The 24,581-nt window shown below is 41.7% G+C and overlaps 1 protein-coding gene across 3 annotated transcripts in view; it reads left to right on the plus strand.

Annotated features, from left to right (window-relative positions):
- The first annotated feature begins 5,056 nt into the window (after window positions 1-5,056).
- ZNF608 (zinc finger protein 608) overlaps window positions 5,057-24,581 on the plus strand; it is a 107,189-nt gene continuing 87,664 nt past the window's right edge. Inside the window, exons 1-2 of one of the 3 annotated variants that reach the window (XM_037028659.1) lie at window positions 5,057-5,317; window positions 8,644-9,736. In XM_037028659.1, coding sequence (XP_036884554.1) covers window positions 8,828-9,736 — 909 coding nt within the window. In that variant the 5' untranslated portion in view covers window positions 5,057-5,317; window positions 8,644-8,827. The remainder of the gene's footprint in view (window positions 5,318-8,643; window positions 9,737-24,581) is intronic. The other 2 variants (XM_037028650.1, XM_037028641.1) reach the window with 2 other exon arrangements.

Raw genomic sequence — 24,581 nt, forward strand, 5'->3', positions numbered from 1 at the left:
TACAGCTATAGATATGCGAAAGCTAGATCCATTTATCCATACATTCGGTATTACTCTCACAATTTTTAAATGTCTATAAATCCACTGTCATTAAGTCATAGAGATTTAAAAAATGACAAAAGGGGTACAGAGAAAGCGAGGAAGAAAGAAAGAGCAGAGCAGAACGTCCCCACCCTGCAGCCCTTTGGCTCACTCCTGCTTGGTGATTATATTTGCTTGTGGCTGTTTTAATGCCACCCAGGGCTGTGACAACATTTCACCTACAAGTTTTAGAATTTCTTTTACAATCATTCTTTCCACAGACCATCTTTCTGGAAATGAGAATAATTCTGTAATGCAGATTAAGCAGAAGTATTTTTCAGTCTCTCCCAGTGACCATTCCTTGGCTAGCTAACAGACCAGCCATTCAGAAGCAATTTTCTTCAGGCTGAAATTATGTGCTGACCGTAGCAGATCACTTCCCATAATAACCCTTCCCCCCACCCAACGCTAAATACAATCTGTCTCCTACTCACTGTAATAACGTGCAAATGACTGTAATTTCGCAGACAAGAAACAGCCCAAAGTGAAACATGTCTAAACAGAGGTCGATTTGAAAAATCAGGGCTATTACCTAAATCTGTAAAATACATATTGTAATAAAACCAGCAATAGCAATCTCCAATAAGTAGTTTCAAAAAAAATGTAGCTTGTGTTTTGATCTTCTTTATGCACCCAGTCTCCACTGGCATAAAAGAAAAATCCTTTTCCTGAAATGGTTTCATTAGAGGCGATGTAAATTGCCTTATTTCGCTAACCAATTTGCAGACCTTGCTTGGGCACCTATTCAGAAATAGTAGCCCACACCACACCACAAGGGCCTGGGCCAAGTGGAGGTAGGATTTCAGACACTTAACACTGACCTACATTGCAGTTCTCTCAATGTGAGCAGTATACAAATGTTTTCCTTTAGAAGAATGTGCTGGTTTGCAATATTTTGCTGGGTTCTCTAGAACTGCAGGGCATAAAAGGGATGAGATACACTGCTTTCCCTTGATTATTTTAATGTTGAGGATTGGGACAGAGGGAGAAGTACCTCCTTTCACTTTATAGTTCTTTACTATTAAAATTCATTGTAGCCTTAAATCAGAACAGGGGAAAGTTGCTTTATGTCATTTCAATTTGTGTAGGTAAAACCATGTTATAAAGATTTGTGAAGACATTCATTATTTTCCTTCCCTTGGCTGCATGGTCTCTTTGTTACACTCTACAGAATTTAAATTGAAGATGAGCTAATAGGGCATAGGCATGACCTGAAAAGTCAACACAACTGTGTATAACAGTGTATGTAATTGTCCATATTCACAAAATGTATATTCGAATGCCTTCCATGGCAGGGTGAATGAACACTCTGGGTGTCTTTCTTCTCCAACATGCTCCTCCCACCCCCAACCAGAAATGTTTCCATGTGCAGAGTTCTCTCTCTTCACTGGACACCTTCTTCTTGGTACTTTATTTTGGTCCAGTGATATTTTAGGATGCTGCAAAAAATGTCCAATGTTTGATCAAGAACACTGCTCTCCTCTTTTTGGTGACACTTGTCCAGAGATGGATATTGTTACAAATACTCCAAAGAAACCTGAATTGGAATTAATAAGCAATTGTGAGAAGGCAGAGAGTTTTCTTCAAAGTGCCTTTCAGAGGCAGGAAGTTAGGATGGTACCTGTAGCTAAAAGCAATGAAAATCTTCTAGTGTTTGTGTGGGTGTTTAATAAATCCCCAATTCTATATTCCCAGGGTGGGTCTTTTCATAAGCAACCCTAGACAGATAAGAATTTTTTCTCCACAATCTTTCTTGAGCATTCAGAAAGTTTCTCATGTTGTCTAAATTAAGTTCCTCTGCCCATAAATTAAGCCCATATCCAGGTGGATTTTATATGTAACTTTATTTTCCCCCTTTTCTCCTTGACCTTAAGTAAATCTATGTTGATGTTAGCATAGATTTAGAAGAGCTAGGCCCAGGTATAGACAAAAATAAAAATCCCAGAAATGGTTTCTTATCCTTAATAATATACCAAGAATCAGAGGAAATAGACACACACGCACACACAAAGACAACAGGGTTTTCCTGTGTTACTGCTTGAAGCAAAGGCCTCCTCAGCATTATGGAATTCTGCCCTTAAAAAGAATAAAAGTCTTGTGCCAGGACCTCCTGATCACCTGGTAACGGATGCTGTAAGTGCATGGGCAGAGCTGGTGGTGGTGGTTATTGGAGATGAAATAACACTCTTCACCTGCTCATACTCCTCCTAACCCTCCTAGACTCATTTCCAGACAGGTCCTCCCCCTTGAGCACATCCTTTAGTGTGTTGACACACACTAAAATGTAAAATTACAAAGTGCACATGTTACAGAACAGTGTAGTAGGTATCATCAAATATGTGCTTATGGATATTAGTAGGGAGACAGGAGTTTTCTGTTATCTTGATAAGAGATAAACATAAAACTGTCTTTTCTAAAATATAATTGAGCTTACCAATTTTGTGGAGGGGGTGGCTTCGATTTTCTACGCTGGTAATTATCTTAGTGTCAGTCATCAATTAGCTGATAGCCCTCTGATGTCTCTTGATTGGCCCGTCTGTCAAACAACACAAAACAAACACGCAAACCTAGTGTAACAACCGTGGTTTATTCAAGTCTCTTGGAAGAACTTGGAAAGCAGGAGGTAGGGGTGGGTGCAAATGGAGTGTAGAGCTGTACTGGGAGGAAAATGCATGAAGTTATCGAAATGGTTTGGTTAAATATGTGACTGAGCTGGGTGTAAGCATTAATCATCGACCAGCTGGGTTTGTCCGAAGGGGTTAGGTCAAGATCATTTGAGTATTAGGAAGCCTACCATTGTTTTTCCCAAGGGAGTAGGTTGGAGGAATGCTTTTATCCTTTTCCAACTTTACCAGGCCTTATTTTCTATGCCTTTTGAAGTGTAGTTGTTTTAAGAGCTATTGATTTTTCCAAACTGATATAACATATGGGGTAGCCAAGGACTTCCAAGGCTAAAATGTAGGTGATATTCCAGGGACACAGAAAGTGTCCAAGAGTGATCTGGTCCTTTGAGGAATCAACCTTCCAAAAGAAGAAAAGTCGGAAACCACTATATGGTGCTGTGTTACTGTCAACAGGACCTACACAAATTGTAAACGCTGTACATTAAAAAAATATAAAACAAACAATCAAAGCTAAAATGGAGAGTTAGTGGATATCAGATATCTAATTTGCCCCATTTGATTTGTTAATATACAGCTTTGATTTGAATACAAATCTATTTAGGGAGATCTACCAACTATTATAATTTGCACTCCTCTAGTTAATGTCCCCCAGAAAAAGGTGGAAACTGCTCTTTATTATCGTTTGCAGCACCAAATCTAGTTCCTGTTGGGTTGCGAAACAACTAATTGGCATTTGTGTGTGTGTGTGTGTGTGTGTGTGTGTGTGTGAACTAAATATACTGAAACGTAAAACAGTCAATAGACATTACTTAAAACATGACAAATATTTATATTGATCTACAAAGTTATCACTGAATATTTACATCATAAATGATCTTTTGCTAGCAGTAATTCACTCTATAGGTCCATTTGACTCCGTTAAGACAACTCTCTTAAATTGTAATTGTCATGTGGAAATACACAATCCCAATAGCTCTGGGATCTTCAAGGCTTGGAATCCTGATGCTTTCTATTAAATCCAGAGCACTGTTTGACTTCAGAATTTCCATATTATAGCTCCTTAAGTACTGGAAAATAACAATAAAAATCAATAAGTGTTCTAAAGGCTTAATATATATAAATACATTAGCTTAAGTATATTAGCTGTTACAGTACAATACTGAACTTATTTCATACTAACCTCTCTCATCCTGTGACCTCAGAGTCCTATTAACTTGGTCGCTGGCATTTGTCCCACAATAAATTCTAAAATATTTCTGTATTCCTGGTGGATTGGCCTCTGTCAGAGGGTTCTGACATCCCCCCTTCTCAAGGCAGGGTTACAGATTTGGTGGAAGATGCACGCTGACAATCTGTGGGGTTAAAAACGCCGACTGGAACTGTTTAATAGGTTAATCTTCCTAGCATATTTTATCACCCACAAATCGATTTAAAAAAATGAGGCTGGCCCAATGTGTGAATATGGTTGGCTGGGTCCTTATTTTATTTTGTATTTTTTTGGGAGCCGCCTAGGGCCAGGTGGGAAAGATTTGTTACTAATTCCAGGGAAGAACCATTCACTTAGTGGTGGTTAAATGGTTGCCAGCTTTCGCACTCCGGTGCTGGTAGAGCAGAAGGCTGGAAACAAAAGGGTTACTTGTTTCCCCACCACCGCCTTTACCCCCAGATCGATTTTTCTTATTTAATCAGCGAGTAAAAAGAGAGACACCGGGAGGAAAAAAATGGAAGAAGGGCAAAGTGGTGGGGGAGGGTTGAAAGCCAGAAGCTGCTATACAGAAAAATAAGTCTTGGGAGTTCACGCTGCCGAGTCCTTGCAACAAGGAAGGGAAGCCAACAAAACGCTCGCAGTCATTTCTACACAGCCAGCCCCCCTTTTCTCCTCGCTACGCGCTAGTGGCTCATTTGGCTTCCCTCTGCCACCGAGAGATCACATACATTACTTCCCCCAAGATAACACAATCAAACTCGTATTTACCGACATCCTCTCCTCTCAGCCTGTTTGAGATTTATTTTAATAAATAAGTGTTTTACGTGAATGATGTAGTAATTGAAGCGGGCGCACCATTTTCCCCCTTCTTACTGCAGGAGGCTCCTCTACCCCAATCTGGATGGAAAATAAAACGCTTTGTCTCCACAACAACCCCCCACCGCACCCCCACCCGCTCTCAGTGTGTGTTTTATACGTGTGTATTTCTCAACCCCCTACAGTAGCCAAGAGAAAGCAGCTAGCCAATGAGAGAGCCCAGTTTCATAAAAGCTGCTCTCTGATTGGCCCGATGCGAAAGGGCAATGGGAACAAAGAAAAGTCCCTTTCAGGTATAGAGGCTGAGAGCTTCTTTTGCTCCACTCCCCCTGTGTGTGTTGTGTTTCAGTCCTGATTTCAGTGTTGCAGAACAAGCTTGTGTGTGTGTGCACCAGGGGGATTTTTGCTTTCTTTTTATTTTAATTTTTGCTTTTATAAAAAATACACAGGACAGTCTGTGACATTTGATGGTCCATCTTCTTTAATAATAAATTTGTTGAAGAGATTATAATTTCCAAAATAAAGCGGCTGCAACCAAACACATTCAATGCAGTTAGAAGGAAAAGGTCAACTCGATCCAATACAGACCGTAAGTACGGTTGCGTGGTGTGTCTCTATATAGCACTTAGCGGGTACTTCATGCAGGGGAATGTGCGAGTTTTATGCATTGAAATGAGGAACTAGTTACAGGGTTTGGCTTTTGCATTGAGAACAACCCAAGAACGGTGAATTTTGGCCAGTGGAGGGTGAAGCATTTGTAACTTCACACAAATTAAGCTTGACTGGGCACTCGGGGTAACTTAGAGTAAATTACCTTTTGGGCTCTAACCCAAGGAGAATAAAAGTGACACAGTTACATATCCTGATCTGCAGTGTCCATTCCGGGGCTCACCTCACCTCCTCCCTCTCCTGTTCTAGCTGGGCAAGACCTTCTTCCAAACCGAGCCGGGAAAATGGGGGCAAGGGCAAAATAAGACGATTGCAGTCTCCTGTCACATCTAGTGTTCAATAACTTAATATTAAACAAGAAAATAGTCACGCATTACACCTAATGGTTATAATGACCATTTTCCACCTCCTTAAAAAAAAAAAAAAACCAACAAGCAGCAAAAAAACCATTAAGAAAAGAAGCCCCACCCAACCCAAACAAACCCACAAATAGTAACGATGGTGTGTTTATTACAGGACCTGGCTTGGGAGATAGTAAAATATTTTTCTTTGTTTAAGACAGGAGGGGTCCCCCCAAACCAAAGTAGCTTAGAAAGCGCCCTCCGCCTTCGACTATGCGTCCCTATCCCTGGCCCCTTGGGAAAGCCTACAAATTGGAGATAAGTTGAGGAAAGGTTTATAAGGTGTTTCTTTAAAACATCTGCTTGCTCTTGTGCTCATTACATTTCACTCCTTCCGAACTTCCGAGAGCCTAGGTCTGGGAGAAATGTTTCACATTCATAACTTGTAGCTGCGCCCACGGCAGGAGGGTGGGTGGGTCGGCGGCGGTGGGGAGAGTGTGTGCAGGGGGAGGGGAGACCTTCAGCTTTTTTTTTTAAGACCAGATCAGTATTTTCTTGATACGCTTGTCACCATTTTTGTTCTCACGACAACCAATTGAGCCCTTGATCCTCACGTGATGTGAAAGGCTAGCACTGTAACAAAATCGCTCCTTTTAGATGGTTGGTTGTTGCTAACTCGCCCATCCCCCCTCTCCCAGCCCCGACATTTCCAGCAAGGCGACTCTCCACTTCCAATCCATCAACAATTCATTACTGCTTTTAGCTTCCAAAACGCCAGCTAATTAAAAATACTAAGCCAAGCTCTGGGGCCATCTGACTAAACACAGGAGGGGGTGGGTGAAAGGAGGAGAGAAAAATAAATAAAAGGGAGACGCACCGTTTGCTGCGACTGTAAACCGGGAAAACTGTCCTGGAAAAGGTCGCCTTAAAAAAAAATCTTTTTTTGACTCTAATTATCGAATTACCGCCTGACTGATTGGCTTGAAGGACAGCGGATTTTCCCCCCTCGGGGACTATACTAGGAAGTCGGTTCCTTTTTCTTAAAACAACATAAAACAGGAAAACATCACATCCTTCAGGTTTCGAAGGCTGAACCAATTTTAAACGCCGTTATTTTCCCTTCCCCTCCCCCCGCCCCCCGCCCGGAGCGAAAGCTGTTATAACTGGTTTATCAGCTCGCTGGGTCCTCCGCTCCCCTCCCCCTCCGCGCCCTCCTTTTTCTCCGCTGGCTCCGCTTCTCCTCCCTTCCTTTCTTCCTCCTCCTTCTCTCCTCTTCTTCCCCCCTCCTTTCCTCTTAAGTTAGTTCAAGAAATCAAATCTGTCAGGACGGCGGAAAAATGCCACTTCCCGACTAACAGGCGGAATCCAGCCCAGATTTTCAGTCCTTTCTTCTTATTCTTTCTTCCCTTTCACTAATTTATCCCGATGTTAGCACATTCTGTCTTGTTACTAGCGGACGCCTGTAGGTTTGCTACATGGGATCATTACTTACTGATCACGGTGACTCTCAAGTCTGGAACTGAAGGCGGAATGAGAAGTTGGGAAAACTTTTTTCTCTAAACTCGCTCTTTAAAAAAAAACTATTATTCTCGATGCTTGTTAAGAGGAAAAAAAAACCTTTGGTGCTTCTGTTGTGAATGTGAAACATTATCTTCCAGCTGTACAGTGACACATTTTTTTTTTTTTAAGGAGAAAAGGACTCCTGATCCGTTTGCCAAAAGGGGGGTGGGGAGGTGGAATAATGTTATCGAGTGATTATTCTGGCTGAGATGTGTTGTTTGGTTTCTTCCTTCTTGATCATTTGGTGTTTAAGTAAAATGAGGCACAGGCTTGTTTGCCGAGTGGAGTGGGAAAGGCATTTTGATTTGCTGGCCTAATTAAAAAATGATAAAGGATTAAAGGTAAGCAATGTCTGTGTGTGTATGTATATTTATTTATTTTTCTTGACAATCAACTGTTAAAAAGGGGCTGATCCCTTTAAAAACCGTTTTAACTGATCTTTGTCAAACACACACTCATTTGCGGTCATTGAGGCCACCTCGGCGCAGATCACTTAAAGTGTACGTCTTAATCAGCCTCCCCGAACAGTCAGTAGCACCGTATGTAACAGATTGAGCAAGTCTGTGACCTAGGTCTGTGGTAGAGTTGTTTAGATGTATTTTTTTAATCGAAAGGCAGATACTTCACTTTTATTTAGCACTGTCTTTTCTATAGAGAAATGCTCTTAAAGACGTGTATGTATTTTTTAAAAAATTGTGTAAACTGTCGGGGAAGAAAAGATAGGAGGGGAGGGGATGTATTGGGGGGGGGTAATTATTGCTTGTTTTTTTCTGTTCCTTACTGGGAACAAAAACCAGATTGCCCAGATAATTTGTAAAAAGAAGTAATACATTTAGACATAAGGAAAATTTAGCCACCTCATTCTTAAACTAGCCTCAGAGAACTTCCAGGGTCTGTTTTTTAAACCGTAAGATCTAGGACATGTTCAGGGATGTTTGAAGCTGTGTCCTCCCTCTCGCCTGGGTGTTCAAGCTGTGTATCCGGGGCTGAGATACCACTTGTGTTAGACAGAAAAATCTTAAGCTCTTTTCTTTCCTCTTTTTTTTTTAAACCTTTCTGGAACTGACTCAGATCCTTAGATATTTAATCCCTTAAAAAGTGATTATCTCTGTGTTGTCGCTAAAGGGACTTTTCTTCTTTAGCTACTGTAAGATGCTTACTGGCGTGGGTATGTTTTGGGGGTTTGGTTATTTTCCTTTAGACTTGATATTGGACTGTGGAGACAATACATGAGCCACCTTCCTCTCCATCCTTCCCTGTACCCTTTACTGACTCCCCAGTATTAATCGTTTTTTATTCTGGTAACACCCAGACAAGAAATATTCGACTTTTCCCCCCTTCACAGGAAAAGGTGGACCTGGACTGAAGGGTGTAAAACCCCTGGACACATTCCTGGGCAGGAAAAAGAAGAGGAAGATTAGAAGATTTTTTTTTTCCCCTAAGAGAAAGCCCAGCGGAGCTAAACGAATGTCCCCTCATCTCCAAAGGAAAGTTCATCGGATTTTTATTCTAGAGAGCTCGTCTTCAGGATGTCAGTGAACATTTCTACTGCAGGAAAAGGTGTGGATCCAAATACAGTTGATACTTATGACAGTGGCGATGATTGGGAAATCGGGGTTGGAAATTTAATAATTGATTTGGACGCCGATTTGGAGAAGGACAGACAGAAATTGGAGATGAATAATTCCACCAATACCACCAGCAGCAGCAACTCCAAGGATTGTGGAGGTCTGCCTTCCAGTGGGGCCGGTGCTACCGCAGCCTTAGCTGATGGCCTAAAATTTGCTTCTGTTCAGCCTTCTGCTCCCCAGGGGAATTCACACAAAGAGACCAGCAAATCAAAAGTGAAAAGGAGTAAAACTTCTAAGGATGCTAATAAATCTCTGCCTTCTGCTGCCTTGTATGGGATTCCCGAGATCAGCAGCACTGGCAAGAGGCAGGAAGTCCAAGGGCGCCCTGGAGAGGCAACTGGCATGAATTCAGCGCTGGGTCAAAGTGTGAGCAGCGGCGGCGTCGGCGGCAACCCAAACAGCAATAGCACCAGCACCGGCACCTCCGCTGTCACCGCAGGGGCGGCCTCCTGCGGGAAAAGCAAAGAGGAGAAGCCAGGTAAAAGCCAGAGCAACCGAGGCGCCAAGCGGGATAAGGACGCAGGGAAATCCAGGAAGGACAAGCACGACCTGCTTCCGGGCCACCCGAATGGCAGTGGCGGCCAGGCCCCTTCTGGGGGGCACCTCTATGGCTTTGGGGCCAAGAGCAATGGAGGTGGCGCGAGCCCCTTCCACTGCGGGGGCACTGGGAGTGGCAGCGGCGCCGCTGCAGGGGAAGTTAGCAAAAGTGCCCCGGATTCAGGGCTCATGGGAAACTGTATGTTGGTAAAGAAGGAAGAGGAGGAGGAGGAGAGCCACAGGCGAATCAAGAAACTGAAAACGGAGAAGGTAGGATGAAGTCGCCTTCTTAGATCTCCCACTTTCCTCTTTGTGTGCGTTTGTGTGGGTGTGTGAGGGGTTGTGCCTTTGTGTGACTTTCACACTTCTCAGTTGGGTTTTCTGATTGATTCCTTGAGAGATTTCTATTACATGGGTCCTTTCCTTGAAAATTTGGTGTCGGGGAATTTACTTGGGCGCAGGGTTGAGCTCCTGCTGCTGCTGCTGTTTCTGGTGCTGCTGCTTGTGGTGCTGGTGTTTGGGTCCCCGGCGGGGAGGGCCTGGGTGTTCTCAGTACCTTTTGCCCGGCGGAAGGGCTCCCGGCCAGCCAGCCAGTGGTGGTGTGCTTTTAATAGAAAACCAGTGCATGTACCCACTTGACTCTTGTACTGGTTTCTCCCCTAAGGAGAACTGTCTTCTGTTTTAATTTACACGTTCCTAGTATTTCTGGTAATGTGTCCTTAGGTGCAGGGTTCACCGTCCCTCCCTGGTGAGGTGTGTCATGGATGCTCACTTACAATCCACCCCCAATCATTTATTTTTTCATCCCCCCCCCAAAAAAAAAGTCAAAGGATCTCTTTCTTGGATGGGTTGCTTTTATTGGTCCTGAATTAAGCCCCAGCCTTGGTGTTCCTAGGTCATTGGTTTCACCACTGGAATGAAGTAGAAGGACTGGAATGATTTTTTGGTGGCTGCTAGGTAGGACTTCAACCTTGTTCCCTCACCCAGTTTTTAGCTGGAGATTTAAGAGTGTTATCATTTGGATTTCTAGCTTGGCTGAGAGCCGAAAGGTTGCTTAAAAAAAAAAAAGTGACATAGACTTGGCAGATTGGTGTTCCTGAAATGTGCCCACATAGCCAGACGATACTAGAGTCATACGTTGCATTTAAGCAGTGGGGATTGTGGACTTTAGGCGATTTGGACCCTTCCTCCCATCTTTGTTTTTGTATTCAAGTCCAGTTAGGCACTGCCTTCGAAAAATCGCCCCCCGTGTTCTGCTGCTTGGTGCTGGATGCCTGTGACTTCCTGGTCTGGTGATGGTTGTGCGTTGAGTAATGTCGCAGGACTGAAGGTGTTCTGTCCACTGGGTAGGTTGGGAGTGTGCTCAGGGTGTGAGTGATGTTTCTATAAAACTTATCTTAAGATCAATTCTGCAGGTTGTGTTGAATCAAAATTCCTATCAAGTGTTTGTGGCGTGGTTATTTGGAAATACGCTCATTAAATAATTTGATTTTTGCTATTTCTTACTTGACCAGAATTGTCAGATGTCTTTGGGTACATTTTCTTGTGTATGGTTATTCGCTGCTTTCTACTTAAACCACTACACTTGTGTTTTGTGTGTGTATTCAAGACTTAAGTTGGAGTACAGGAATGAAGTTTTGATTAGATGATTTTAGAAGTTGCTGAAGGTACATTGAAATGTAGATAACGCCAGAATCGCAAAAAGGCTCTGAACGCTTCTTTTTATTCATGTCCCCTTGGTCAGACAATATTTTTACGTTGATGAATTTCAATGGAATTTTTAAATTTCAGGTTTTAATTTTTAAGTTTAAATGTGTAGTTTCACTTAATTTCTGCTAAAAGGCGTTCTGCAATCTTCTTATTACTTAGTACAGTAGGGCATTTACTTTTGTTGCCAATAGTCTTCAAATTGCAGTTCTAATCTGCTCTAACTATCTAGATGAATTGCCCTAATCCAGTGCTCACAATGGCTGTGGTTAAGGAGTCAGAGCCATTTGATTGGATTCACTGCTGCGTGGAATGTGGGAGGTACTGCCCTTTTGCATTCCCCTTAGCCTTTTAATCTTCCAGCCAAATGTTCACATTCAACAATTTTGTTTAGCTGGCAATCGGAACATTTCAGTATCGCAAAGCCCGCTGTCATGGCAACTGAGATTAGAGCGTGGTGTCCGCTCTCCAGTGGTTTGTGTTCTTTTTACTTTCCAGTCACAGAGGAAACTGGATGAAGAATGGGAGAATTACATTATTCATATCCATGTAACTCATCTTCAGTCAGCGCAGTGTAAATGTGGTAATATGAATTACATAAATGAAGAGCAAACAAGTCACGAAGGGCCTGCGGTGGAGGAGGGGAGAGAGCTCAGTGCATTCGGTTCACTCCACTGGCAGCCGAGGGCACTGGTGTTGGCGCTGGGCGCTTCAAGGATGGCTCCCGGGGGCTCAAATCCTGCACTGTCGGCCATTCTCTGTCCAACTGGGGGGCTGGCTCAGGACCACCATTCCCGCAGGCTTTCCTCCCCTCCCCCACGCCACCCCACCCCAGAAAGACTTTTCTTAAGAATGCTCTCTCATCCTTGGCACACAGATATGGCACTCCCTGCACACATGCTGCCCAGGGAATGGACACTTCATTCCCCTAACTTGTGGTTGCGTAAATTAGACTTCAGTTTAGAGAATACTAGCTCCTGGTTGGAGGGATACATATCTAGGAGGTTAGGAGGTAAAGATTTAGTAGGGCGTGTGTCACCTGACAGATATTGCAACACCCAGGCATCCTGGAGACAGGTTTTTTGATACTACGTGTGTAGGGTTTTAATTTTGGTCTTGCTTGATTATCTGAATTTGTGGAGGGTCAGTGCCTCAGAAGTGGAGATGACTCATTTTCAGCAATCAGATGTGCCTTGTGATGGGCCACATATGAAAACCAAAGGGTGTGCGTGTGCGTGCGCACTTTTTTTTTCTCTTCCTGGTTCACAGGAGACTCATAAGACTGGCTGTCACTGGTTAATTTTCACGGCATGCTTAAATGTCTATTTTTGGTGTGTTTATTCTGTTTCTTCACTGCACAAAGTCATGTAAAACATGATAAATTGGACCTCATGAAACCTAATTAAATCAATGAGTGTTCTACTCCTTTATGTGGAAACCACAAGTATGTTGTAAAAGTCGCCACTCCCTTAATACGTGAACAAAATCAAAACATGCCATAATTCTAAGATGTTTGAGCTCTATTTCTATAGCCCATTTTGTGGTTAAGCCACCAGTGACATGTCTGAATAAGCAGATTTGACGGGTTGGCTTTTGGTTGTTAAAACCTGCTTCCCCACCTTCCCCCTCCTTTCTTTTGAAGCATAATAGCCCGAGTTGAGGCTCTTCTGCATGGATCCTCCTTGGCTGTCTTAACAGTTTTGACTTATCAGACACAGGCATTTAGCTGGGCTAAATGGTTAGCATTACATAGGTTTATTTGATCGCTGGGAGATTCAGAAACACACAGGCGACTTTTTCAGATCAGCAGATACTTAGACGTGGAAGGCAAAGGAGAGCTTATAGTTGTGTCTTAGGGTTCTGACTACTTCGTGCATGTCTAGAAAGGAGAATTGTTTCTCCAATAACACACTACTTTCACTAAGCTGGTCCTTAACAGCCTAAAGGTTGTGTCTGCAAATGAATCTGTCTATAAAGGATATCATTCATCGTATTTTATTCTCTTGTAGAGGCCTTTTAACACTTCACTAGGGAATTCTGGCACATGTTCTGAGTGAGTGTGAGCAGTTTAAGAACGTATTTTGATGAATGAGTTTTGTGGACAGTATGCCTTTCCCCCCAAATATAGTGCCCCCTACAAATTCTGCTTAGAGAGTGCAGTTTATCTACTGTGAAATAAAAGGGCAGAAAGGTCACTTGCTATAATTGGAGAACAAAGGACATTTTTGTTGGACAACAAACTGTTTTGAAAGCTTCACAAGGGATTTGGCTGTTAAAAACGTTGGTAACTAAGGGTGGTTCCCAATCAGCATTGATCTGGCTCCTTTTCTCTGGGCTTCCTCCAGGGTGATGTGGCTTTTGAGGTGGGTGCAGAGGGGCTGCCCTGTCCCCCAGGGAAGTTTTCTGTGAGAACCCATGCAGCTTGGAGAATGTGTATGACTTAGGCACATCACTGAGTTCTGAGCAGAGTGTTTGAAGCTTGCTAGGTTTAGAGAGATTTTAAAAATCCAGGCAACTGATCACGATTGAGCTAAAAGAAGATAAAAGAACATTTAGCAACTTTTAATAACTTTGCAAATAGTCTGTAAAAAAGGGGTGGGGAGGAATTGATTGTCCAGATGTCACAAGGTTAAGAATGCTCTTCAAGTGGAATTGCTTGGCTGCAAGATGGTTTTAATTAGAGTGTTATAAAGACTTATTTTTCCTAAGCAGCATTTTATAGTTAGTAAATGAAATGTATGCCGAAAGTGCTAAGCAGAAATCTCCCTAACCACAGAGGTGTTCAATAACCAGATTCTAACAACATGGAAAGTACCATCTGTTCTTCGTTTTCAGCATGAAAAACAAGGATTGAATGGCTGAGATTTGCCCCAATTTTGACTATGTCTGTGTATGTTTTTTTTTTTTAATTTAAAAAAGTTCACCTGGTACTTCATAGAAACTTGAAATTGCTGTAATATGAGCAACACTGTGAAAACACATGTTTCTACATTTATTTTAACTAGTTCCACTTTTATTTAAAAAGCTTTCCAGAAGCCCAGCCATTGAACATTTTCTAATGGTTATTCAGTTCCTGCAGGCAATCACAATGAGGGGTCAGTTCTTCAAAGATCTAACCGTTTAGTCAGTACCTGAATTATTCTGTCAATTTTCTCCCTGGAGGCAAAGGGCGGGGGGCAAAGGCCCTCACGGGGGAACTCTGGTCAGCATTTATCGGTTAATCTAATTGTAGGTGATAGAGCTGTGGACTGGTGTTTACTGTACCGAGAACCTCACTCTCTTTAAGAGCTGTAGTCTAGGACTGTTGATAAGGAGGACTATATTCTTTTCATGGTGATAACTTTTTGAGTCCTTGACTTTTAGAAGCTGAGCTTTTTGGTTCTGGTTTTAGTAAGAGCCCTGGGTAAAACATTATTGGGCCTTTGTTTGAGGTCTGTTATAGAGGCTAATGACTGGGCTTGTGCCTCCCTGAGATAAATGACATTATCTCCGAGAGGGCTGACAGGAAACAGACGTGTTAATGGTGAAGCTGCAGGGAGGATCTGCCCGGGTTCTGACAAAAGAGTGGAGAAGGGACCCCTGGTTGTGGTCATTAACACATAATGCATGCTTGCTCTTCCTAAGAGGCCCTTGATAATCGGAAAGCTATTTTAGCCACAAGCACTTAAATCATAAATCTACTATTCCTAGTTCCTCTACATTCTTAAAAGTAGCAGAGTAATGTGTTTTTTTGTTAACAAGTGTGCTTTTTAAAACGGTGGCACTTGTGGGCTGGGCGGTAGTGACATCTGGGGGAGCTGTGATCTTGTCTTTATCAGATGGGATCTCTCTTTAGTCTTTCATCATTGCTCAGTCATCCCTCTGTTTTAATAAAGAAAAAAGAAATGAGCCCAAAAGCTAAGAAGAAATCACTTTCATACTTGAAGATGTCTCACAGGAGAGGGATAAAATCTATTTTTGGTAAGTAGGGGGGAAAGATTTTGCTCAGTGATTTGAATTTGATGAAACCTGCCTTTTGAAGTGTATGTTTAAAAAGTCATGGGTATAATTGAGTTTCTGTGCAGTTTAAACTCTGCTTCTTGAACGGAGATAATTGCCACGTGGAACACACTCCAGAGGTGTCGAAGAGGTGGAAGGATCATGCTATTCTGTTCTCTAACATTGAACACTGGAAGTTTTTCACAGTAATTACTGTAGCGCAACGTAGTTTTGATTGCCAGTGCTCTTGAACTTGCCAGGGATCTGAACATTAAGGGTTTTGCTTGAATGCTAAACAGTTTACTCCTAAATTACATATTTTTAGTGTAACATTCGCATAGAACATGGAAGCCAAAACTGAGGAATACCTGGCTGTCCTTCATAGCAACACTATGGTGGAAATAACCTTTCTTCACTAGGATTGTTGTCAATAAATAATAATTTCCTCGTAATCTGTATGTTTAAGGTTGTAGGTAAAGAGAACAGGAATGACTTAAGTCATCATTATAGACTAACATAGGGATCATACTGGTGCCATGTGATCCTGGTATTGCATAGGTGTGTGTATATAAATGTTACAATTGCATATATAGATTGCTGGGTTGGGAGTGGATTGAGAGTATTGCATTAGTGTGGGCTTTCTTATTATTATTCTTTTAAAAAAATATCCCTGTTGATTTCATGTTCATCTTGCTGCGGGGTAAACGAGTCCATTTGTGTCAAATTCTCTCTCCCACCTGAAGTTCCACTAGTGACTGTTCTCTGTTGCAAATTCTTTTTAATTTAAGACAGAGGTTTTGGTAACTGTAACAAAGTTTTTGCAACTGAATGAAAGATTGTTAAATTATTCAGTCCATTGACCAGCAGTTGGGTTTGGTAATGTTACTTTGAGAAGTCTAAGGATATCAAGACGGTGAGACCGACACATTGCTTCTGAAGTTGAGATCTGGGTATATCTGAAGGTTTGGTTAGAACTACTTTTGGGTTTTGCCTGAAAACCTGAAGTGGTTACAAAGCAAATACTTCTTACATTTGGATAGGTCCGGTGGGCCTTGAACTACGTGGTGCTCATCTGATCATCAGAAGACTTCTCTCCGAGACCGGCCCACCCTTTCAGTGAAGCTAAATGACAATTTAAAAGTATATATGTATTACAGTTGTGAAAGAGAAAAGAGAAGCACATTTTGGTTACAGCAAATGGGGTTTGAAGGGATGATGAATACATAGTACTTCTGATTTTTCAAAGCTGCTCTCTCCTTTCTCCTCCCCACCCCCGCCCCATTTGATTATTATTCATTGTGACATTGTAGCTCCACCACTGATTTTTTTTTTTTTTTTTTGCCTCCTGGGAATCCTCATTGTCAGCTAGCACCTTAAGAAAAATGTGCCTACAGGGACATTTAGGCATATTCCAATAATGCCATATGAATGTAGCTTTTACAGTTTAAAAATATATTGATTATATTTTGTGTTGTACATAATGATTTTAGAAAGCAGATATTTAGGTTGTGGAATTGGCTTATTATGTTAACTGGAGAGCAGATGGCATGTTGCCACAGACGTATAATTTTACTTAAAGGGACTTTTAAGGTTTTGATGTGTTTTCTTTTCCTCTTATTTCCCTGATGGCTTCTTTTTATTGAAGGGTAACTTAAGGAGACCTGGTAGCAATTTTACTGCCTTCCCCTGACAGTTTGAAATAATAGCTTGGTCTTTGGTTGCACTGATCTTCTACCAGTCGGCTTGATTCTGGTTTTTGTCATGTGGCAGTGAATTCAAAAAAAGAAGTGTTTGTAGTATGTTTTAAGAAATGGACTCTTTTATATGCTTCAATTAGCAACAGACGACAAAGTCACGATTGGTCACACTTTCATAAACTCCTAGAAGTCACTGTTTGTGCGTCCTTTTGATTAAAGAAAACGCCTGGTCGGTTTCTTGGGAAAGTACATCTGGCCCTCAGGCTGCTTTGGGTACACCTTTTTTGTCTTTCACATTAGTCACTGAAGGTGCAAAGGTCACATCTACATCGTTCCTAGTTAGGTTAGCAAGCCTTCCCCAATTTGAAGGGCTGTAGTCTTTGGTTGCTACATGCACCACAAGTTCGGATACACTGGTGTAAAAGCATCACTTGTTTCTAATGCCTGGATTTTACAGTTTTACTCATTCTTCCCTTAGAACATCATTAGGATGAGTTGGAAAGCATCCCCTAATTTTTTTGCAAAGTGTGCATGAGCCAGACCAGATTACTTTTGGATTTCCTGTCACCTCCTTGGCTGATTTTATGGATGGCTCATGTTAAAAGCAACAATAATGTTTGAATTGGAAGGGTTGAAGCCTTGGGTTTTCATTCTCATGGAGAACTGTTTATTTGTGTGTGGTTCACCACAGTACACGGATAATGCTATCAAATCTGCGCTTTATTATAGGCTTATGCCTAGCACAGCAGCACTTGAGTTATGTGTTTCTGCGTTTCGTTTTTTTTGCCAATCCTTTTGTGATGGAAATGAAATTAGAGCTGAATCTTTGCAGCCAAGGGGAAAATAGGCACAACAAATAGAAATTGCCCCTCCAGCCAGTTCAGAAGTAAGCAGTGGTGATTTAAAGAAACATTTTTTTTTTTCGAGGTTAAGCCAAACATACAGAAAAGTGCTTCATTTAACTTTCCTGTGAAGATCACTGGAAGATGAGCCCACTCCAACAACTAGGCTTTATCCCTTTATAGTCTTTCATATCTTAAGTAACTGATTGAAAAACAGTAATTCACATTCCCAAACACTGCAGCCACTTTGAAGGTGGAATCTGAGTAAGTAATATTGTTTGCTTCTGCTCCCCAAAGGGAACAGCATGATTTTAAAACGGAGCAATGGAGCTTTTCCGCATCGAACTCCATTTGGCCGATTGCATTTACATTCCTTGCCCAGATCCTTCACCAGCCTTTCCAGTGATGCCGCAGCAGATGCCAGACACTGAAGTAGAAAGCGAGCAGCTGTTCCCATTACTCCATTGCTGTATTATCCTCCACAATCTGCTTTCTTTTGCTCTCCCCTCCCCCACTGTGGAAATAAAGAAACCTCTCCCTCTGACTTTTGTGTGCTCCAGTTTATCAGTCTGCAGGTTTATCTTATCTGGACCCCTGGTTTCTTCTGAGGGCCTAGTTTATTGTTTCCCAGCAGGAGCCTAAGGAGCCCCCGGAGCCCCGGGGGTGCAGCCCCCCGGGAGTGGGTGCAGCCGCAGGGCTGTGCGCTCCTTGTGGGGGGGGGCAGTGGGGCGCGCCGCCCGCAGCCGGGGCGCGCCCTCCTTCCCTCCCCAGACCCGTTTATAGCCCTGAGCGCTGTAAATCTGTCAGCTCTTCACGAAGCCCTCACCTCTTTCTTCATTTGCTCCAGCTTCTAGTTTGACAACGTTCCCCTGAGGCGGAATTCTAATCTGCTTCCAATTAGTCGCAAAATGTGACTGAAATTTCCACATTATGACTGCTGTTTTACTTGCACGCACACATCTAGAAACAAATTAATGCTCTTGAATATTTATTTTCTTAAGCCGTTGGATTTGCTTTAAGAGGAAGAGTTTCCAACTGTTGTGGAATAACTTCCAGGACTTGTATTTTCCCCTCAAGCCCCTGTTTTACTGGAAGTATGTACCAGGCCTGTCCATGAAGTATCCATCCACACTGTGAAAAAGAGACATTTATTGAAGAAATTAAAAGATACAAGAAACATTAAACGTAGGACAATGACACTCATTGTCCCCTACCAAGTAGGCACCTTGGGACCTCACACAGTTCTCCCAATCGCCATCAGCTGCTCCATCCTATTTTTCTGAATCTCGTTGGTGATCTGAAACCTCTTCCCTTTCAAAGGTCATTTTAGTTTTGGGAAAAGCCAGAAGTCGCAGGGAACCAAATCTGGGCTGTAGGGGGGCTGAGTCACCAGGGTGATTTAATGTTTCACCAAAAAAGTGCAGGAGAGGTGATGTGTGAGCAGGCGCATTGTTGTGCTGAAGCTGCCAATCCCCAGTTACCCATAGCTGCGGCCTCCTGAATCATCCAAATAATCTGTGTGGAGGAATGTTCAAACTTAACACAAAACTTGATATAGATTTGTTGCTCTACTTGCCCAGTCATTTTGAATGCCACAGCCACACAGTACAGAAGTTCACTCAATGGCATCTGCCTCCCCCACTGATGAGTACAGTGAAGTTGTCGTTGTTCACACATGCACATTCCGGTCCACTCTCCCTCGGGTGTTGTGCAGACCATTCTTAAGTGAAGAATGGCTGGATTTTTTCAGAATATAGATAAATATGTATCTATAGACAGAATAAATATGTATTCTATAGACAGAATATAGATAAATATGTATCACAACAACTAGGGTGGGGTTCCCCCATTTCTCAATAAGATTGTTCCATTTTTTCAGGATTTCTCAAAATGTATTACACACATTTAAATTTTGTAGTATTTCTAAAATAAAATGAGGATGTTTGACTTGAACAGAGGGATCCTGGTGTAGTGTTTTAAGAGAACACAAGTGTACACAAATTAACTTCTAATTGTAGCTTAAATATATATGTCTGAAACAAAATACTTGTTGTCCAATTGTAAGTTCTTTCATTGGATATTCGAAAGCTGTAAATTCAAATAAACAAATTGGGTGATTAACTGGCTTAACATATACAAGGGCAGCACACTATTAAAGATGTCGTGATGGGCTTTAAGTGTGTTTAGCTAAAGACCACATTCTTTAGAGTACGCCCTTCGAAGCTATTGGAACGTTTGGGCTGCAGTAGTTATGGTGACTTGTATTCTCTCAGCAAAATGACTGGCTTTCTGTGACTTTACATAATCCACTGTTGGGAGAATGTGCTGGGCCCTGGGCTTTGGGGGTCATTCAACTTTGAGGGAGATCATTACCCAACTCTGTTTCCTCCTTTTCAGTGATTTAAAAAAATACAAAGATATTGAGCCCTGGCTGGTGTGGCTCAGTAGATTGAGTGCCCCTCTGTGAACCAAAAGGTCACCAGTTCGATTCCCAGTCAGGGTATGTGCTTGTGTTGCAGGCCAGGTTGCCAACTGGGGCGTGTGAGAGGCAACCTATCTCTTGCACATAAAGTGTTTCTCTCCCTCTTTTTCTCCCTCCTCTAAAAAAGAAACAAATAAAATACTAAAAAATACAGGTATTGATCTGCCTGATTATATGTAAATATTAGAGTTCTTTAAATCTTGGTTGCTGAGAAGGTCAAGTTTAGCTGAATTTATTACTTGTCTTAAAAACTTTTCTTGTACATTGGCAAATTTGAGTGCAAAGGCAGTGAGTCTGTGGCTCAGTGTTTGCAGAAAGGGGGTCCTCTTAAGTTGAAGACTGGAAACATTCCAATTTACTGGTGCATTTTGTGGTAGCATTCAGTCCTCACCATCTTGGGAGATTGATATCAACAGTCATAGTAGCCTCTAAGGAGGTGTGAAGAATTTTATTGATGGTCAAGTGGTTATGTTGATCACATTACTTTGTATTAGTCTCTAAATAGCACTTTCCCATGTAAGTAGATCAATTGTTTTTTTCCCCCAACATCACTGTCACATTTCATCATAAAAGCTCTATAATGTTTGATTTATTGTGTCCTTTTTTTACATGCTGCTTTCAACCTCTGTAACTCAGAGGTGTAGCATTTATGTCACTTCATGTAAAACAAAACAGTTTACGTTATATTTATTATATTTAGTATTTAAATTAAATTACTTTCTTTGAAAACTTTTAGCTATGCCAAATTCCACAAAAGATATAAATCAGAGTTCTCTTTGTACCACTTCCTTTCTTACTCAGTGACGTGTAGTAGAAAAAATAGCCAGATTGAAACCCTTAAAAAATTTAAAATGTGGGCCTTTAAAATTGTAGAGACCTCCTAGGTTTTTTAAAAAAACGGAACTTGTTGCCCCACAGTGAAAAGCTCACAATAGGCACAATTGTGCTCGCCCCACAAGTCCTGGGGTTCACTAATTATCCTTTAATGAGGTCAGTCTGTCTAGGCCTTTTCCCTACCTTGGGAGGAAAATCACACAAGACAGTTGGAGTTCAAGTGGATCTTGCTGTATTTGCAACTTAGCGTAACTGCTTTGAAGGTCCCCAGGGTGCTTAATTGGGGCTGGGCATTTTTGTTTTGGGGGAGACTACACACAGCTCCCCATTGTGCAAGTAGAAGCCACTGTGCATCTTGGGAGCATCACGTGCTTTTGTTGATGGTGCATAGCTTTATAAACTCCAAATGAGCTTACTGCCTTTTAACCGTTGGGAGCACTAAATAATGGAAGAACCTAGAAGTCTCTGGGTTGGGTAGCTGCCAAGCAGTTTAAAAAAAAAAAAAGGAATGAATGGTTTAGTTGTAAGGCGGGCCATTTGTTTACAGATTAAGATTTATTCTGTCACCAAGTCCTATGAACCAGGAGGTGAAAGAAAGAAACTGTAAGGTATAGGAACTGAATGCCCAGTGTAATGTTTTGTGATCCTGCTCAGCTGTTTTACCCATTTTCCACAAAAGAAGAAGGAACGAATGGTTTAATAGTGAGAACTGCCTGGCCAAGTGTACTTCTTAGGCTGTAAGAAGAGAGGGAGAGGAAGGTGGAGGAGGGTTGTCATTTCTCTGCTTCCTGGTCAGGAAGCTAAAAATGGAAGGCTCTTCCAACTGAGAGAGGGGCAATGGCTGCTGTTGCATTTTCCTGTTTGTTCAGAGGATGGGGAATGATGGTGGGGGGCAGTGATGGTGGTGGGGGCAGGGAGTAAAAAGTAGAAGGAAGATATGCGGCAAAGAGGGTGGTTGGTGGGAGAGCCTTTGTTAAAATGGCTCTAGACAGTGCACTTCTCTTGAGTAACTGGCGCCCTTTATGGAAATTCTTCACTGTTTGTTAGTGAGGGGCCATGGCACTAAATAGAGAGGAACTCTCCAAGGAGGGCTGTGAAGTTGTATAGCGTGGGGGTGGGGGGGTGGGGTTAAGCAAGGGAGGACAGTTGCCAGGCAGCCAAAATTTCAGGATGCCTTTTTTTTTAAGGGCTAGATTCTCTCTAACAGTAGAAGACCAAAAGGCGAAGCGCTTGTTCCCATTGTAGTTGGAGTCTGCCCTTCCAAGCCTTTCATAAATAACAGGTTTAAGGAAATCACTAGTAAAGTGTTGTTTTCTGAAAGTATTGTTTTCAACGTGCCCTAATTTAGTTTTTATTTTTCCATTAATCTTGGGGATGAAACCCTTTATCTCAAAGTGCTCTTTTGTGTATGAACCGTCACCCTAATGATAACTCAGGATGCTTACAAGTATTGTTTCTCCATGATGTCTTTTATTCTCTTTGGCCATAAGAAAGCAAAGCCCATTCCTTCTGTAACACTAAAATTACTTGTTTGTCGCTTGATGCATGTTAGATAAATAGAATGTTTTAATATGTTAAATTGCCTTGACATGATCTCATTTTGTTTTTCTCTTTGCTAATCTCTGGTCCTGTTGTTTGGTATCATGGTCCTTTTGAAATGGCTTAAGTTTTTCATCTAAATCTTGGCAGATAGCTTCATTTTATAGACCAGTTTTCTTTTTCTTTTATTTTTTTGAGGCATGATGGTGAGCAAGAGGGTGGCTAAAAGGAACAGGGGAGCAAAAAGGGTGTAAAGATTTAGGTTTAAATGGATTCAGCCCTGTCAAATGAGTGACTTTTTAATGTGCGGTTTTCCCTCCAATGCTTTTTTTTATTAATATTTTCTATATCAGTGAAGAAAGAGACTGGATTTGATTTGTGAGCATCCAACATAATTTTTTAAATTTCAAACTTTTAAATCTTATAAGATTTAGCACTTTTATAGCCATTAAGTAGGCTAAATTTCTATAAATATATTTTTATAAAATCATGCAAATTTTTTTTTTTTTACCACATAGGAAAATCCCTGCCAATGCTCACCCAAATCTGACTCCTTTGGGTGGTGTTTGACTGCTAGTGTGTGCTCAACCTAGGTTTCCTTAGCAAACCAAAACAGAGGTGCCTAGATAGAACACATAGCTCCCGTTGATATTTGGAGAGCCTAGAGGCTTTGCAGGCTTTTTACCGTTTTAATCTCTCTGAGAAAGGAAGTTTTTGTTTTGTTTTGCTTTTATCAAGTTGTCAGTGTTTCCACAACGTGAATGTTTCTGAGGGTTCAGAAAACCACGTAAACGTGCCGTATTTGCGTGAGTTTAGTCCTCCCTTGCCCACGTGCACATAAAGCCCAGGGGAATGGGTGCTGAGCTTCCTGCATGTTAACAAGGCTTCCACTTGGGTCTGGTTCCTCCTCTCTAAACTCTCTATGGGTGCTATTTAAGGGGATGCTGTTTATTGCCCACATAAAATGTGAAGGGAAAACTGCTAACCGTATAAAGATGCTCTGAAAATGATTTTTATAAACCTGCTTACACCCAAGTCTAGCACTTTCTATCTTAGCTCATATTAAAGGCTTAGTTAAAGTCTCCTTTCAGAGGCCAGCCTAGGAACCCATAAGCCTGCTATAAACGCATGTGCATTATTTTCTGGTGAGCACCAGTGTTTCCCACTCACCCAGAGTTAGTGCAGCTCTGGAGTTAACTTCCCGCAGAGAACCCCGCCCCATTTTAGATTGATGGCAGTTCTGTGAGAGCTACTGTTATTTACCGGTGAGTAGATGACAACAGGAAATCACTTGCCCGTGGATTTCAGCCCTGGATGCATATTGAATCTTAAACATGTTGAATTTCCCTTTTCTGATACTTACGGTGAAATCCAAAGATGTTCGAACATTTCTGTACTTGAAAAAAATCTAGAAAATGCCTAGTTCGTTCAAATGACACTTGTACTGGTGTTCAATTCTTATGGAATTGAAGAGATACAGATCTCGTCAGATCACCACCAGGTCTGGCGAGCACACTCTGGAAGTTAATTGGTGGTGGGGAAATAGGTGCTGTTTTATCTTCTGTGTGTAAAATAAATTCTGATGGTTTTTGAAGAATTTCATTTTTGATCTGCTGCGACTCACTTTGGGATCTAGAGTGATATGAATTGTACAAATGTTCTGTGCAGTGAGGTACAGTTGACTCCATGCTATTTGAGCCTGAATGTGCATGCATAATTGGGGAGATTGTTGGAAAGAGAGGGTTCGACTGTGGTAGATGTGGTTTAAATTCTAGCACTGAGCATGGCGTTTACTTTCTCAGCTTACCCACAAAGTCTGTGACTAATTTGGTGAATGTGAAGATTTTAGTCCAGATGGTTAGGTTTAATTGTAAAAACTGGAAAAATTTCAAAGTACCCTTTGGGGGGAGTGCAGGAAATACCAACTAAACAACAAAAAGAATGGAAAGTAACTACAAGTTACTAAATATAGTGTATTTGTATGTTATGTGTTTATAAACACACATAGACACTTAGTGTATGTATATATACCAGCG

The sequence above is a fragment of the Sturnira hondurensis genome, unplaced genomic scaffold (assembly GCF_014824575.4).
Source record: "Sturnira hondurensis isolate 20B ecotype Veracruz unplaced genomic scaffold, ASM1482457v3 Scaffold0001509, whole genome shotgun sequence".
In the NCBI taxonomy this organism is placed as follows: domain Eukaryota; kingdom Metazoa; phylum Chordata; class Mammalia; order Chiroptera; family Phyllostomidae; genus Sturnira; species Sturnira hondurensis.